Source organism: Dendropsophus ebraccatus, chromosome 13 (genome assembly GCF_027789765.1).
Source record: "Dendropsophus ebraccatus isolate aDenEbr1 chromosome 13, aDenEbr1.pat, whole genome shotgun sequence".
Taxonomy (NCBI): domain Eukaryota; kingdom Metazoa; phylum Chordata; class Amphibia; order Anura; family Hylidae; genus Dendropsophus; species Dendropsophus ebraccatus.
The window spans coordinates 63,292,834-63,310,388 of record NC_091466.1 but is presented as its reverse complement, the minus strand read 5'-3'; the positions used below and the strand labels follow the sequence as shown (position 1 = coordinate 63,310,388).

At 46.0% G+C, this 17,555-nt stretch overlaps 1 protein-coding gene across 8 annotated transcripts in view; it reads right to left on the bottom strand.

Moving 5' to 3' along the window:
• TRIM9 (tripartite motif containing 9) overlaps positions 1-17,555 on the bottom strand; it is a 51,837-nt gene that overhangs the window by 15,618 nt on the left and 18,664 nt on the right. For 4 of the 8 annotated variants that reach the window (XM_069950873.1, XM_069950872.1, XM_069950874.1 and 1 more), the window contains exons 2-5: positions 5,568-5,699; positions 3,531-3,653; positions 1,153-1,263; positions 824-977 (exon numbers count right to left, since the gene is read on the bottom strand). In XM_069950873.1, coding sequence (XP_069806974.1) covers positions 824-977; positions 1,153-1,263; positions 3,531-3,653; positions 5,568-5,699 — 520 coding nt within the window. The remainder of the gene's footprint in view (positions 1-823; positions 978-1,152; positions 1,264-3,530; positions 3,654-5,567; positions 5,700-17,555) is intronic. The other 4 variants (XM_069950875.1, XM_069950879.1, XM_069950876.1 and 1 more) reach the window with 1 other exon arrangement.

Sequence of the window (17,555 nt, the reverse complement as noted above, 5' to 3'; positions counted from 1 at the left end):
TGCTGCTGTGACTTCTATATAGAGGAGGCTGCTGTATTTATTGCATATAGGAGTACACGGTGACTACTGTATATAGAAGGCAGCTGTGAATACAATATAGAGGAGGCTTCTGTGACTACTGTATGAAGGAGGTTGCTGCGACTACTGTATATATGAGGCCGCTGTGACAACAGTATAGAGGAGGCCGCTGTGGGGAAGGAGGAAGCCCTCCATGTTATTCCCATTGCAGACTGTTTCTTTATCCAGCTGTCATGGACCTTCGGGCTGAGATTTGCCCGTACCTGCTGCAATAGTCTTCCATCACCGCTCCGTCCCTGACTGCTTATACACAGGTACGCTCAACTGATCCCGGCACTACTACCATAGAAGCCGGGCGGCGTGCTGACTGACGCATGACACTGCACAATCCAGAACAATCCGAGCCCTTGGCTGAACTCCTCAGATAAAATGTCTGCCAGGCAGGCTTGGCACAGTGACAGGAGAAATATTTGCTGAGGCATTGTCATCTAAACCTAAATCTATCCCCAATGCAATCTCATTTACCCAAGGCGGCTTTGTCACCCATCTGTGCACAGCTATGCCCCCTGCTGGTGCTCACAGGAATAGCTCCCTGACATGATAACATAACACCCCTATTGTAATAAATGGTTTAGTCTTGGGTGGAGCACCCCTTTAACATAAGAGCCACTATTTACAGAGAGCGGTGCATTGTGGGAGCTCAGATATCAGAACAACAGGATTTGGTGTTGGGTCACATGTCTGACAGCAGGAATGAAGCTAGGTGTTGTCTGTTTCCAAGGGCAACCAGCCGGCTCTATATTACCTTTCATCTGCACAAAGTCCAGCTGATGGATGGACTGCAGGAGGGGGGCGCTGTCCAGGTTTAGATCGAAGTCGGTGGTCATCCTTGGGGTGAGAGTTCCTTTACCCCACTGATCCTCAGTCAGATGGACTCTTCGTATAAGAGCGTCGGATATCTATGTAATATAAGAAGATTTTTTGCGACTGGGACTGGGAGTCCTCTCCGCCAGCAGGCAGAGAGATGGGGTTTTATTAATGGTCCAGGCATGTTGTAGTTTCACAAAGGTAGATCTGTGCCGTCAGAATTTTATATATAATAGTAACTTAATAATCGTCCGCTCATCCGCTCACCTGAAGAAAACCGCTGGGGTCATTCTCCTTTATAACCTCCAGACAATACTCCATCAGTCCGGTCGTCTGCCGCAGTTTTACCGTGCAGTGAGAGATCTGATCTCGTACAACCTGTGGTAGAAGGGAAGGTTATATGTGTCTCCATGTCCTGTACACAGGTAAGACACAGCAATGACAGAGTCTTATATAGAGGACACGTGTGGTTATGAAGGACTGAGCTGCAGTACCGGCACAGCCACCACTTAAGGTATGGTGCTGTAGGGTTGTTAATGAATAGGATGTCTGATTGGTAAAACAGCGACCATGTGACACCTCCTCTGCCTCTGATTCACATATAATGATAACTCCTGAATTCTGTAGAGTTCATCTTATTAGGGAGCAGTGTATTGTGGGAGCTAAGGTGACACTGACACAGTGAAAGCTGGATTATTGGGTCACATGGATGACAGAGGAGGTGGGGTCAAACTGCTGTCTGTTTCAAAAGGCAACTACAGAAATTTTAAAACCACCTCTGGATATATATATATATATATATATATATATATATATATATATATATATAGTGATGAGCGAATAGTAGTTGATCGAATAGCTCTTTGATAGAATAGTACGCTATTCATGCTATACGATTGCGTTCGAATATTCGCAGTAAAAATTCGATTCGGGACAGGCACTAGGAATAGGCAGGACTTTAAAAAAAACTCTATCTGTGATTGGCTGGCTAAACTATGTCACCTCCTGAATATATGAATAGGTGATTTCGCGTCACTTGCTGGTTGGAGCCAGAAAGGGGCAGACTGTATACCAGGGAGAGAGAGCTTTTAGGTGAAGTTAGGTAGGGAGGGACCTCCAAAAGCCCTTGTTAGGGCTAAAAGTATAAAAACATATATTTAGAAGCTTTTGTTAGACAGGCAGTGTGTTCAGACACCCACTGAAAGTGTATATGGCTGTATACTGTGAGTGTGGGATAATACCTGTTATCTTGCTACTACTGATTTGCAGTCTGCGTCCTGTAAAGAAGTTGAACGGCTCTTTCATTTTATTATTGTAAAAAACAATTATATATCCAGTATACGGCTGTTTTTTATACAGATTTTTCACACTGCACCTGATAGGTACGCAAGTGGGTACCGCTAGACCGAAACGTACGCCTTTATTTTACATTCGTAATTTGTTTGTGAAAGTTCACCGAACACGAGCCGATCACAAACATTTTTTTTTTTGTTCGTGTTTGGGATCCAAACCGAACATTGGGATGTTAGCTCATCACTAATGTTAGATGCTCCCAGGAATGCTTCCCCTGCTGTCCCATATGCATCCAGAGATGTTGACATCATTTCCTGAGGTGTCATTGTGCACTTGGTAACCTGCTAGTGGTCGAATATTGATTTTCAGGTCCCACGTATTTTTCTCGCATAGACTATAATGGGATTCGATATTCATTCGAAAATGCGAATTTTGGGAGCTATTCGAATCGAATTTCGAATTATCGAATACTTCACTATTTACTCATCTCATGTATATATATATATATATATATATATATAAAAAGAAAAAGGCATAATAAAACTCTAAATCAGACTGCACAGGGCTTGTTTGTAGTCTGTTGCCATGGAGACACAAGTCTGCCTAGCAGCTGTATACACAAAGCAGCAGCAGGCTTATTAAGAAGCCATTGGCAGAGCTGCTGTATATAGAGTAAGGATGCACTGGAGCGGGTAGTAGGGCAGACGTGTCTGTAATAAAGCATGTCTTGGAAGATCTGGGTACAAGAAGAATACAGAAGCCACGTGTCTGCTCTGGACGCTGCAGCCTCAGTACTAGGCCGCCATTCACATTTATAAAATCATTTAGGATCCCGTCTCCAGGAAACGGATAGAACAAGATTAATGATATCACATCAGAGCCGCTGCAGAGTAACAGGAGGTGAGCCGTGTAATGGATAGATGTGCTGCACACACAGGATGGATGACACACCGGGGACCAGGAACACAGGAAACATCAAAGGTCCAGAAGAAAGAGAAGCCGCTGGATGATTCCCCCAGAGAGCGCCACACGCAGCCAGACTGGAGAATAGCCAAGGCTTCAGCCTTATCCTGCAGATGCTGTGTGTTCTGACAGAAACACGTATGAGTGGGGAAACACATCTGTGCTACACCCCCCGAAAATACAAGAGAGAGGAGGGGGGCAGGGGAAGAGTGGAGAGAGAGAGAGAGAGAGAGAGAGAGAGAGAGAGAGAGAAAGAGAGAGAGAAGACAGGGAAAGGAGATAGATAGATAGATAGATAGATAGATAGATAGATAGATAGATAGATAAATAGATAGATAAATAGATCACACACATCATATAGATAAGGTATAGCAGGAGACATGTCTGACCTTCAGCTTGTGTTCATGCTCCTTGTTGACCCGGGCCAGGAGTTGCACCTTCCGCCGGTTCAGGGCGTCGATCAGGGCATCACACTGAGCGACCAGACAGGCCTCAAACTCCACACTGTTCTCCTGTACAAGACAACATTGTGCTGAAGTTATGATGGGCTGTAGGGATCATCAATCGTCACATCACAGGCTGAGATATGGGAAACTTTTTCAAACTGAAACATCAGAGGTCAAAGATGTACAACCAGGTGTTACAGAACTATGCCATCCTGCTGGGAGTTGTAGTTCCTCAGCAGCTGGGGGGGGGGGGGAGGGGGCTCCAGGTTGGCTAGGCTAAAGTAGAGATATGAATTAGTCTGCAGCCCCTAGCGTGCGATCGGTGCTGCGGGGGGGGGGGGGGGGGGGGGGGGCGTGCGATCGGGCGGCCGCAGCTGGCTGGAGCATATACTTCACCTGGTCCCCGCTCCGGCTTGCTGAAGACATCGGGAACCGCCGGAGCCGGGATCAGGTGAAGTATCAGCTCCGGCGTGTTTGTCTGCCATTAAAAGTATAGGGCCGGGATCTGCAGCGAGTCTCGCTGCAAAAACGCAGCATGGAGATTCGCTGCAGACCCGCCAAGTGTGTTTGTAACCTTATAGTAGTTATATTCTTGTATATAGGAGCATTATTATAGTAGTTATATTATTGTATATAGGGAGCAGTATTATAGTAGTTATATTCTTGTATATAGGAGCAGTATTATAGTAGTAATATTCTTGTATATAGGAGCAGTATTATAGTAGTTATATTCCTGTATATAGGGAGCAGTATTATAGTAGTTATATTCCTGTATATAGGGAGCAGTATTATAGTAGTTATATTCTTGTATATAGGGAGCAGTATGATAGTAGTTATATTCTTGTATATAGGGGCAGTATTATAGTAGTTATATTATTGTTTATAGGAGCAGTATTATAGTAGGTATATTCTTGTATATAGGAGCAGTATTATAGTAGTTATATTCTTGTTTATAGGAGCAGTATTATAGTAGGTATATTCTTGTATATAGGAGCAGTATTATAGTAGTTATATTCTTGTATATAGGAGCAGTATTATAGTAGTTATATTCCTGTACATAGGAGCAGTATTATAGTAGTTATATTCCTGTACATAGGAGCAGTATTATAGTAGTTATATTCTTGTATATAGGAGCAGTATTATAGTAGTTATATTCTTGTACATAGGAGCAGTATTATAGTAGTTATATTCTTGTATATAGAAGCAGTATTATAGTAGTTATATTCTTGTATAGAGGGCAGTATTATAGTAGTTATACTCTTGTATATAGGTGCAGTATTATAGTAGTTATATTCTTGTAAATAGGAGCAGTATTATAGTAGTTATATTCCTGTATACAGGAGCAGTATTATAGTAGTTATATGCTTGTATATAGGGGGCAGTAATATAGTAGTTATATTCCTGTATATAGGAGCAGTATTATGGTAGTTATATTCTTGTATATAGGAGCATTATTATAGTAGTTATATTCTTGTATATAGGTGGCAGTATTATAGTAGTTATATTCTTGTATATAGGAGCAGTATTATAGTCGTTATATTCTTGTATATAGGAGCTGTATTATAGTAGTTATATTCTTGTATATAGGAGCAGTATTATAGTAGTTATATTCTTGTATATAGGAGCAGTATTATAGTAGTTATATTCTTGTATATAGGAGCAGTATTATAGTAGTTATATTCTTGTATATAGGAGCAGTATTATAGTAGTTATATTCTTGTATATAGGAGCAGTATTATAGTAGTTATATTCTTGTATATAGGAGCAGTATTATAGTAGTTATATTCTTGTATATAGGAGCAGTATTATAGTAGTTATATTCCTGTATATAGGAGCAAAGTTATAGTAGTTATATTCTTGTATATAGGAGCGGTATTATAGAGGCGGGTTGGCGGTGAAATCTAGCTGCTCAGGTTCACAATGAAACTATAAGACACATTTGCTAGGATGAGAAAATAACATTACAAACTGTGTATTAACCTTGTGATTGGATTCTTTGTCAGGTGACTTATGTACCTGGATTTGCTGGACCATGTTTCTGAGCTGGACGAGGAATTCTTTGGCTTCCTTTGCTCGGTCCGACAATCCATTCAGGGCCTGGGATAGCTGACTCTGTTGAGATAAAGTGAAAGGTTATAAATGAGTGTATATGCCAGGGATAGTTTATACACTATATATTGTAGGATGCAGTGGTGTACAACCTGACGCCCCCTAGTGGTTGTGAATCTACAACATTCTCACCAGATGTGTGTGTATCCTGAAATCTGAGACTGGGCAACTAGTTTTGACTAATCAGCCCTCTTGACCTTTTATGCAAATCAATTGCCCTCATTTGCATATTATTAAAATATGACAATCCCCTCTTCATAGTCTTCCTGACTCCACTCTTCGATGTCCACTTGTGGTTATACGCCGCAGTAGCCGATGTTCGCTTTCTTTTTAGTCTGTTTTCTACTTATGTAATTTTAATGAAGAATATAAACATTCCTGACAGATCTCAGATGAATTAACCTCCGCGCCCCTTTTTAATTCAAGATTAATTAATACGAGGCGGCGTCTGATGTGCGGCGGATGCGGTCTCTTGTCGGGAAGAAAAGACTTAATAGGGGAGGAGGAACTGACACTTCTCTTCATCAGAAATCTGCCTAAAATGAAGGATGAAGGAGCATCCAGGACTAGAAGAACGGACATAGTGCCACTCCTCTACAGCTAATAGAAACGCTGTCGGGGTACGATTGGAGACGTAGTTCTGTAATAGTCAGAGATTTCTCAGCTGTCGGGGTACGATGGGAGATGTAGTTCTGTAACAGTCAGAGAATTATCAGCAGTCGGGGCATAATGGCAAATGTAGTTCTGTAACAGTCAGTGACTCTTCAGCTCTCAAGGCATGAAGGGAAATGTAGTTCTGTAACAGTCAGAGACTTATGAGCTGTCGGGGGCTTGATAAGAGATGTAATTCTGTAACATTCAGAGACTTCCCAGCTGTTGGGGCCTGATGGGAGATGTAGTTCTGTAATAACCAGAGACTCCTCAGCTGTAAGGGAAGAATTCCCCTTTAACAAACACTACATCAGGCCATGTGGAAAGCAATTCCCGGATGGAACAGCCCTTTAAGCCCAAGGCGATACAATAGAAACTTCACTTTATATCATATCAATTATGTTCCGGATTTGGAACACTTTGTAATACAAAGCCCGATAGTATAAAGAGCTGCCGGGACATGAAAGCTTCCCTTCTACAAAGAGGATTGTTATATAAACCCCATGCATAATGTAAGCGGCGGCGGCGGCCCCAGGATTACCTCCCAACCTGAGCAGGTATTCACCGTATAGGAATCATTCTGAGAGGGGCCGTCCCCCCGGACTCTCCTCCCCTGGCTGCGGACCACCGGATAATCCCTGCACTGTATTACTATGATAAGTCTATAGATGTTGGCTCCGCGACCAGTAACTGTGACAGACAAGAGCCTAATACTGAGAATAATGAAGCTGCTAATACAACTGAGGTTCATTATAGGGAGAACAAGTATGGGGCAAGATATAAGAAAAGTAATCTATGAGAGCCCCTAATGTGTGCAGAGTCCCCAGGTACCTTCTCCGCGACCGCCCTTGAGACAGGAGGTGTAATGGAGCGGTCGTCTGTGTCTGGAGATAATGCAGGAATAGACAGGAGGTGTAATGGAGGGGTCGCCTGTGTCTGGAGATGATGCGGGCAGAGACTGAAGATGTAATGGAGGGGCTGCCTGTGTCTGGGGATGGTGCAATGGAGGGGCCGCCTGTGTCTGGTGTGGGCAGAGACAGGAGGTGTAATGGAGGGGCCGCCTGTGTCTGGGGATGGTGTGGGCAGAGACAGGAGGTGTAATGGAGGGGCCGCCTGTGTCTGGAGATGGTGTGGTCAGAGACAGGAGGTGTAATGGAGGGGCCGCCTGTGTCTGGAGATGGTGTGGGCAGAGACAGGAGGTGTAATGGCAGGGCCGCCTGTGTCTGGAGATGGTGTGGGCAGAGACAGGAGGTGTAATGGAGGGGCCGCCTGTGTCTGGAGATGGTGTGGGCAGAGACAGGAGGTGTAATAGAGGGGCTGCCTGTGTCTGGGGATGGTGCAATGGAGGGGCCGCCTGTGTCTGGGGATGGTGTGGGCAGAGACAGGAGGTGTAATGGAGGGGCCGCCTGTGTCTGGGGATGGTGCGGGCAGAGACAGGAGGTATGATGGAGCGGCAGCCTGTGTCTGGAGATGGTGTGGGCAGAGACAGGAGGTGTAATGGAGGGGCCGCCTGTGTCTGGATATGTTGGGGGCAGAGACAGGAGGTGTAATGGAGGGGCCGCCTGTGTCTGGAGATGGTGTGGGCAGAGACAGGAGGTGTTATGGAGGGGCCGCCTGTGTCTGGAGATGGTGTGGGCAGAGACAGGAGGTGTAATGGAGGGGCCGCCTGTGTCTGGAGATGGTGTGGGCAGAGACAGGAAGTGTAATGGAGGGGCCGTCTGTGTCTGGAGATGGTGTGGGCAGAGACAGGAGGTGTAATGGAGGGGCCGCCTGTGTCTGGGGATGGTGTGGGCAGAGACAGGAGGTGTAATGGAGGGGGCCGCCTGTGTCTGGGGATGGTGTGGGCAGAGACAGGAGGTGTAATGGAGGGGCCGCCTGTGTCTGGGGATGGTGTGGGCAGAGACAGGAGGTGTAATGGAGGGGCCGCCTGTGTCTGGAGATGGTGTGGGCAGAGACAGGAGGTGTAATGGAGGGGCCGCCTGTGTCTGGAGATGGTGTGGGCAGAGACAGGAGGTGTAATGGAGGGGCCGCCTGTGTCTGGAGATGGTGTGGGCAGAGACAGGAGGTGTAATGGAGGGGCCGCCTGTGTCTGGGGATGGTGCGGGCAGAGAAAGGAGGTGTAATGGAGGGGCCGCCTGTGTCTGGGGATGGTGCGGGCAGAGACAGGAGGTGTAATGGAGGGGCCGTCTGTGTCTGGGGATGGTGCAGGCAGAGACAGGAGGTATGATGGAGGGGCAGCCTGTGTCTGGGGATGGTGCAGGCAGAGACAGGAGGTGTAAAGGAGGGGCCGCCTGTGTCTGGGGATGGTGTGGGCAGAGACAGGAGGTGTAATGGAGGGGCCGCCTGTGTCTGGAGATGGTGTGGGCAGAGACAGGAGGTGTTATGGAGGGGCCGCCTGTGTCTGGAGATGGTGTGGGCAGAGACAGGAGGTGTAATGGAAAGGCCGCCTGTGTCTGGAGATGGTGTGGGCAGAGACAGGAAGTGTAATGGAGGGGCCGTCTGTGTCTGGAGATGGTGTGGGCAGAGACAGGAGGTGTAATGGCGGGGCCGCCTGTGTCTGGGGATGGTGTGGGCAGAGACAGGAGGTGTAATGGAGGGGCCGCCTGTGTCTGGGGATGGTGTGGGCAGAGACAGGAGGTGTAATGGAGGGGCCGCCTGTGTCTGGGGATGGTGTGGGCAGAGACAGGAGGTGTAATGGAGGGGCCGCCTGTGTCTGGAGATGGTGTGGGCAGAGACAGGAGGTGTAATGGAGGGGCCGCCTGTGTCTGGAGATGGTGTGGGCAGAGACAGGAGGTGTAATGGAGGGGCCGCCTGTGTCTGGGGATGGTGCGGGCAGAGAAAGGAGGTGTAATGGAGGGGCCGCCTGTGTCTGGGGATGGTGCGGGCAGAGACAGGAGGTGTAATGGAGGGGCCGTCTGTGTCTGGGGATGGTGCAGGCAGAGACAGGAGGTATGATGGAGGGGCAGCCTGTGTCTGGGGATGGTGCAGGCAGAGACAGGAGGTGTAAAGGAGGGGCCGCCTGTGTCTGGGGATGGTGTGGGCAGAGACAGGAGGTGTAATGGAGGGGCCGCCTGTGTCTGGAGATGGTGCGGGCAGAGACTTGAGGTGTAATGGAGCGGCCGTCTGTGTCTGTTGATGGTGCAGGAATAAACATGAGGTGTAATGGAGCGGCCGTCTGTGTCTGGAGATGGTGTGGGCAGAGACAGGAGGTGTTATGGAGGGGCTGCCTGTGTCTGGTGATGGCAGATATAGGAGGTGTAGTGAAGAAATACAAAAGGAAGTAGTCACAGCCCTGTCCCCACTATCGGCATAGCTCCATAACCACCTGATCTTGACCACCATCTTATACCCCCTTGTTATAGTGTAATACGGAGTCTCTGGCTCCTTTAGTGTAAATACCCACTAGACGTATTAGCTGTGTATTTTCAGATTACATTACCCATCATACCCGTCTCTACAGACATGATGGGAATTGTAGTTTTGCCCATCCGAATAAAAAGATGCAATTTCCACCTAAACATAGAAGGAAAAACAGGAAAGCGAAAGCTTCTCTATTAACCCCATAGCTGCCAGTAAGAATGAGAAAAAGGGGTTAATCCCGGTGGCTGCCGTAATCCTACAAAAATGACCTTCAAGATGCAAGCGATTGGAATTAATATTGCATGTCCTCTCCGGTCGGCCTGAATGTAATTAGTTATCTGCGGGAGAATCAGATGCCGGGATGGAAGGGAATTAGCGGAGAGGGGGAGGGGGCGCTGCAGCTGCAACAGGAATCACAGCACTTAAAGATTAATGAAAACCACCGCGACAAAGAAGGTGCCTGGATGTGATGGAAGGACGCGGACGCCACTGACACAGGGGACACGGGGGACAGGGGGGGGTTGTCATCTAACGCTCATCTGCATATGTGTTTATTTGCAGAATCCTATAGATGGTGGTGATGCGGGGGTCGCGGCTAGCTGGGTGCGGTCAGGGATATTAAATTGGATGTCTAGTACTATAGGGGTATATTAGTTTTTTGTTTTTATCTATTTTAGATCTGCATCAAAGGGAACATGTGCCGCGGGCCACACTGCTATATGTCACTTATTTGTGTGTAAAAAAAAAATAAAGACTGGATGGCATCTTACTCTCTCCTTTTTGCTGTCACGACGTGCTGGAGAAAGTGCAGTACACAGGCTGCACTGTGTTGGGCTGATGATGTACTATACATAACATGAGGGGGGGGAGAAGGGGTTACTGATGTACTGGGTTGGCAACGGGGCTATGTGAACAGAAAAGCAACAGCAACATGGAGGTTACACTAAGCAGTAAACTTCTGTAGATAAAAATTATATTTAGGAGGGAGCCCTGTGGACATAGGAGTAATATAAACATTGGTATTTACACAGGGGATAGCTACACATAACTGGTGGTCAGGGATGAGAGGGAAGCCTTGATTTACCTTTACCTCTGGAGCTCAAAGATTGCGGGAACACAGCCTGGGCTTGTCTTCTGCCAATAATATTCTCCCTCTCCAGCACATAACATTATCTAAGCCCAGCCCCTACTTCCTGTGTTCCATCTTGGTCTCTTTAAAGGGGTTATCCAGCACTACAAAAACATGGCCACTTTCTTCCAGAGACAGCACCACTCTTGTCTCCAGTTCAGCTGTGGTTTGCAATTAAGCTCCATTCACTTCAATGGAACTCAGTTACAATACTTGCACCCAAACTGGAGAGAAGAGCAATGCTGTCTCTGGAAGAAAGTGCCCATGTTTTTTGTAGTGCTGGACAAACCCTTTAACACTACAGACAGATTTTTCCTAACAATAGGCAGTGATCAGATTGCAGGGAAGGGAGACACCTAGTGGCCAGAACTTTAGATATGCTTGGGGGGGGGGGGGGGGGGGGGACAGGAGTAATTTCTGGTAAATACTGTAATTTACAAATATGTTACAGATCACACATGGGATCACATAGAGGGAAGGTGTCTAAATGGAATCATTTTAGTGACAAACACCTGGAGTTGTAGAAGTTTTCCTGTTGTGTATTCCTTCAAGTCTAGTTTATGCATACACCCAAAACAGAGACACATTTCACATGGGACATTGCTCAATCAAATGATAAAGAGAATATAGAGACTCTATGCAGATATAGTAGGATCAGGTAATAAACCCCTGGCCGCCACCCTGCTGCACGTCAGACATACTAACTACTATGCTACCAGGACCAACAGTAGACAGAGAGTCCATGACGCCGCAGAAATAAGGACCAGGACTGGTCCATAGATTATACTTTTATATTTTTGGGAGCACATCCATTTCTCCGGCTACAATAGTTTGTACGTGATCCCTGTCATATCCTGATTTTTATAGACACAATTACGTGACTTGCTATCATCTTTTAATGACGAGCAGGCGATTTATGGACGCCGGCGGGGAGAAGTCTATTATTAAGGCGGGGGGATCCACAATCCAGTAGCATAAGCAATTACATGGGCTGAATAATTACATGGGCCGTGACATCGCGGCATTGAGTCCGTAATTTGGCTAAATGGATAGCAGATGCCCCGGTGAACCCGAGTCGCACATTTCACAGTCCTCCTATATAGAGGTGACATTGGCAGCTACATGGCGGCAGCAGAGACATCACTTGGCAACACAAGGTCTAGTGCAAAGGTGTCAAACTGGCTGCAAAACTACTATTCCCACCATGCCTGGACAGCCAAAGCTAAATTGTAGTTTTGCAACAGCTGGAGGGCCCCCAGTTTGCCACCCCTGCCCTAATGTAACATATATGGCATGTTATAGGTTATGACCACTATGACCACTGAGCATGTGAAGTAGCAGATCTATAATACTAGTGCCACCATATGGTGCCCAACTATAGTAATGCATGAAGGTATCGCCCCAAAAGACTTCAATTGGAGATATGTCCGTAATGTTGCACCAGATGCGTTCCTATAAAAGTTTAGTATGGGTCAGGGTGGACTACAGACATCTATGAGACATCTTTTGCAATCTCAAGACTGGGATGCAATTGTAGAAAACCCGCGGCTGTAAAAAGAGATGGATCTGTACAGGTTCCAGCTTTTCCCTGTGAACCCGAACGTTCCCACTGACTAAACAGGTGAACAGATGAATTAAACATTTCCAGTGTTTGGTGAATAATTGAAGAATCTGCAAGATTCAGGCCGAACAAATTCAAGAGATACGGCACGGACTCTGCATAAGGCGCGGCGAGAGAAACTCATACAGATGAGGCCACACCGGGAGCGGAGATCGATAAGAGCCTGAGGGAACAAAGACGAAAAAAATTACAGGAACCTGCCAGGAGTGACGTCTGTATACGGCAAACCCGTCACGGCATGGGTGGAGAGGCATATAGAAGAGACCTCCACCATCTCGCCATTGGTTTTATCATAAGGACTTCTTACTCTATCATCTCCTGACTCCTGTATCATTCTAGAACAGGTCTGTGCAGCATGAAGTCTACGGTACGGCAGAAAGAACAGCCATAGGCGCAGCCAAAGCTCTAACTCAATGGCTTCCAATGTCTCCCATTGCCCCAAGTATAGAACATCTGCCCCCGCCCATAAATTACAGACAATAGTAATAGAGTTGGTCATTCTATGGAGCTCTGATACCATCACGGCGCTCTAGTAGGATGCCATGGCTTTCTTTCCTCTTAGATCTTCCCCTATGAGCAGTGAATGGTATTACTAAAAAGAACCACAACCAGTCAGCCACAAAGTGGTGATCATATGGCGTTACTGAGCAGGGCGAGAAACATGGGACAATTGTCGCTTCCAAGTTTACGGGAACAGCTTGGGTTCAGCAAATTTAAGGTTTGAAGCATTCCCACAAAAAAAATGTGAGAAATTCCCAAAATGAAGACGGTTGTATCTTTATAAGTGTACTACGGTGTAGGCCACTAAAATGTCATCAGCAAGGGACTTTATGAGATCCAGATAAATGCTCATAATCCAGAATATCCGATGGCTGATGTAATGGAGCAGATCACAGGGTGTAACTATGTCCTTACTTCAATTTATGTTGCGAAATGGAGACACTGACCCATTGGTCTCGGCTGACCGGCTGGCGCTTGACGAAATAAACTTCCTGCTGATGTATGGAAGATGGTAATATGGAGAACACCAAGAACTAGCCCAAATTGTTATATAACCCTGTCAACAATGGGCGAGAAGTATTGACCATGGTGGCGTAAATGCTCGAGTCCATGGGCTTCTCCTCTATTGATGCCGATGGCAAGGTCGGGCGTCACTAAACTAAAGACTTAGACATTTCATTAACAATCTCCATATGTCCATTTGGATCATGTTAGAAAGAGACTGGAGGCATCTAGTGGTGCTAATTTCTGGAGAAACAATGGGATCTGATGAGATGACAAGTATCCTGCTGGGAGATGTTGGGATTGGTGGATCCCAATGAAGCCAAACAGATCCTCCAAAAAGAACCTCAGGTCTATGGACAGATGATGAGGAAAAAAAGGATCGACAAAGCTTAATTTTAATGCCCAGTGTTTTTATTTTTCCAAAGGATAAGCCGCCCCTTTGAGGTTCCTGAGTGCGGCTTTCTTTTCTCATGAAAAATGAAAGGGTGTTTGGCAAACTGAGTATGCATGTGTATGGGGGATGGCTGTCGGCCACACGGCCTGTCCTTGGGCGCCTTAGAACTGGTGAACAAGCTCTAATTGACTCTATAGGATCCTAATCTAAGTTCTAAATTTTGGATGGTCTCAACCAGGTATTGGAGGAACATCTACTTCACCGGAGAATAGTTGGCCTGAGAAGTATCTGTGAATTCCTGAGAAAGCACTGATCACCTAAACACCGGGCTGATCCTGAAAACCTGACCGTGCATGGACGGCGGTTTTACAGCTAAAATTCAGTCTTTATGGGTAAAGAAGAGAACCTGTAGGATGAGGGTGGGATTCCCATTGATACCCTTGGGCGTCCATTATAAAGAGCTGGAGTTGGGGGGTATGATAAGAGGTCTGAGGAGCCCCCCTTCGTCTTATCTCAACTTTAGGACAAGCTTTTGTGAAGGTTATGCAAAGCAGACAACCCCTTTAAGATGACCTCCACCATGTTCTCCGTGTCTCAGGCCTTAGGTAAATATCTCACTACGGCCTGTAGTATAGCCTCTGAGTGCAGACTAGTATACATCCCTAATGTTCTGGGCCGACTGAAGGTCGCGACTGAATGAAGAAAAATCCTGCAGTTTCCCTCGCAGCCTCATCGGAGAACGTTCTTGGGCATCTCCTACGCTTGTTCCCGTATAATTAATCACTATATTTAGCCGGGGGAAGTGATGGCTGCTTTCACCGTAACCATGGACACAAATGCAAATTTATAGACTCAAACTCCTGTTTGTTGTTTACCGAGTTTATTACAGCGTCACTGGCGTTATAACTTCTCCATCGTCATTGGTTAGTACCAGCGATTTATAAACACTTTGTAATATACTTTGTTAACATTTCTTGCTTCCTTCGAAGTCTTATTAACTCATGACCCCCCCCCATACAATATCTGCATTGTCTGAGTAATCGTCTTCACGCCTTTAATCAGCCCCGATCCCCAGGGGAAGCTGTTTAGGGCCGTATGTTTCTCCTGCAGTGACCTCTATCGGGAAAATGGACAATTACATATAGAAATGTCACCTGTTCATATGATGCCATGTACCATCGGTCTGAGGCCTCTGCAGCTGGTTAGGGATCCCCAGCCACCAGACTGGCCACAAATCTGTATTAGGGACCACTAGCCACAGATCTGTATTTGGACCCCTGGGTAGAGGGATCAGATCTGTATTAGGGATCAATGGCTGCAGACCTGTATTAGGGACCACCGACACAGTGCTCAGGCCTGTATTAGGCCCCCCCAGCCACAGGATGCAGACCTGTATCATAGACCCCCGGCCACAGGGCTCAGACCTGTACTAGGGACTACTGACCACAGATCTGTATTAGAGACCGCTGGCAACAGATATGTATTAAGGACCCCCGGGTAGAGGGAGCAGATCTGTATTAGTGACCCACGGGTAGAGGGATCAGATCTGTATTAGGGATGACTGGCCACAGGTCTTTATTGGGGACCCTGGGTAGAGGGATCAGATCTGTATTAGGGACCACTAGCCACAGATCTGTACTAGGGACCACTGGGTAGAGGGATCAGATTTCTATTAAGGATCACTGGCCACAGACCTGTATTAGGGGGCCCCAGGTAGAAGGATCAGATCTGTATTAGGGACCACTGGCCACAGGGCTCAGATCTGTAACACAAACCCCCGGCCACAGATTTGTACAGTAGTGTAAACATTGAGGTTTCAGCCGGCACAATCAATACTTAATTTTTAATATATAATCTCCTCCTTTCCAGATGCTGCATAACAAATATTCCAGGAAACTGCGGTTTAATGTGCAGCTAATGTCCATATCTGGCGGATTATGGCTCCATTTGTACTTGTGCCATACTGCTGACCTTTACATTGTAATCTGATAACATTCCGCCTTTTAATACCTCTTGATTGCTTCTCCACCGCTACATTAATTGATTTCATGTACCCCCCACCCCCCTTGCTTAATACTTATGGTTAATCAATATGGAAGTAATTTCATAAAGAATATCAACCATCACAACTCCACACCATCGATTGCTCACCTTCCTCTATAAAAACCTCCATCACCCACAATTAGATTTTAGCACAGAACATCAATTTGCCTTCGCTACGTTTGCTTTTCTCCTCCATCCCGTAAAAATAACAAAAAGTTTGATCTCTTGTGTAAAGTTTCTCAGCTTCTTACAGCACTTTACAATTCTGGGGGTACATACATAGACAGAAATCAGACATTACAGAGATATACATATAGTTATCCATACAAGAGGAGTGAGGTCCCTGCTCGCATGCATGAGCTTACACACTATCGGACCTATTAAAATATAACGCATTTGTTCCCAGGCAGTGAACAGCAAAAAAGAAAATGGGGGGGGGGGGGGGCACCAGGATTACTTATTTTTTACAATTATATATCAGAAAATAATAAATTAAAAAATAATAAAAAGGTGATCAAAAAATTATTTTACACCAATAAAAACTTCAGAATACGGCTCTTAGAAGGCAAGGATGAACATTCCTTGGATTTGACCTGGAAATGCGTGCATCAATGATCTTTGGTCATGAAGGAGTTAAAGAAAAATATACAGTGTTATACATAACAGAGGACTTGACTTGGATTTAGAAGGATTATCCACCACCAGAAAAACATGTTTGCTTTCTTCAAAAACAGCACCAGCCCTGTCCTCAGGTTGTGTGCGGTATTACATTCAGTATAACTGAGCTGCAATACCACACACCGGTTTCTCATGAATGCAGCTCTCCATCTGCTGTAAAACTACAAATCCCATCATGCCCTGACAGCTAAAGGGCCCTATTCCACCAGACGATTATCGTTCAGAGTATCGTTAAATCGTTTGAATCTAAACGATAATCGTTCGGTTAAAATGCAGTTAACGATTAACGACCGAATGAGAAATCGTTAATTGCTTTATAAGACCTGGACCTATTTTTATCGTTGCTCGTTCGCAAAAACATTCGCAAATCGTTCGCATTGAATAAGACGTCGTTCGGTTGTTCGCAGTAGATACGAACGCAATAGCGAAGAAATAATGATCGCAAATACGATCATAAGTAACGACTATCGTTCCATGGAAATGAGTGAACGTTTTCAGGTCTTTCGCAATAGCAGTCGTTTGAGATCGGTAATCATTAACGATTATGCAAACGACAATCGTCCGGTGGAATAGGGCCCAAAATCTCAGCAGCTGTACAGCAACAAGTTGGAGATAACTGCTTTAAATCAATCCACCCTCCAGCGACTTTGTTAGGGGTGACTGTTTATTCTGAAGGAGGTTGTAGCTTTGCACTACGGGCTGGGGATTATGACCCCCTACGTCTCCATCGGGGGTAAATGCTTTGATAGGAGTGGTAGTTGTGTAAAGCTGGAGAGTTACAGGTTGCAGAACGCTGCTTTAAATCCACCCACCCTCCAGCGACTTTATCAGAAGCGAATGTTTTATTTGCTATGACTGAATTCCCTTGATCATTGAGCGTCTCATCTCTCCCTGGCGTACCGGAGGAGCAGGACTCCCGCCACTACACGCGTGTTCTCTGTAATGGGACTTGTCATGCCTGCAGGTGGTGAGGGAATT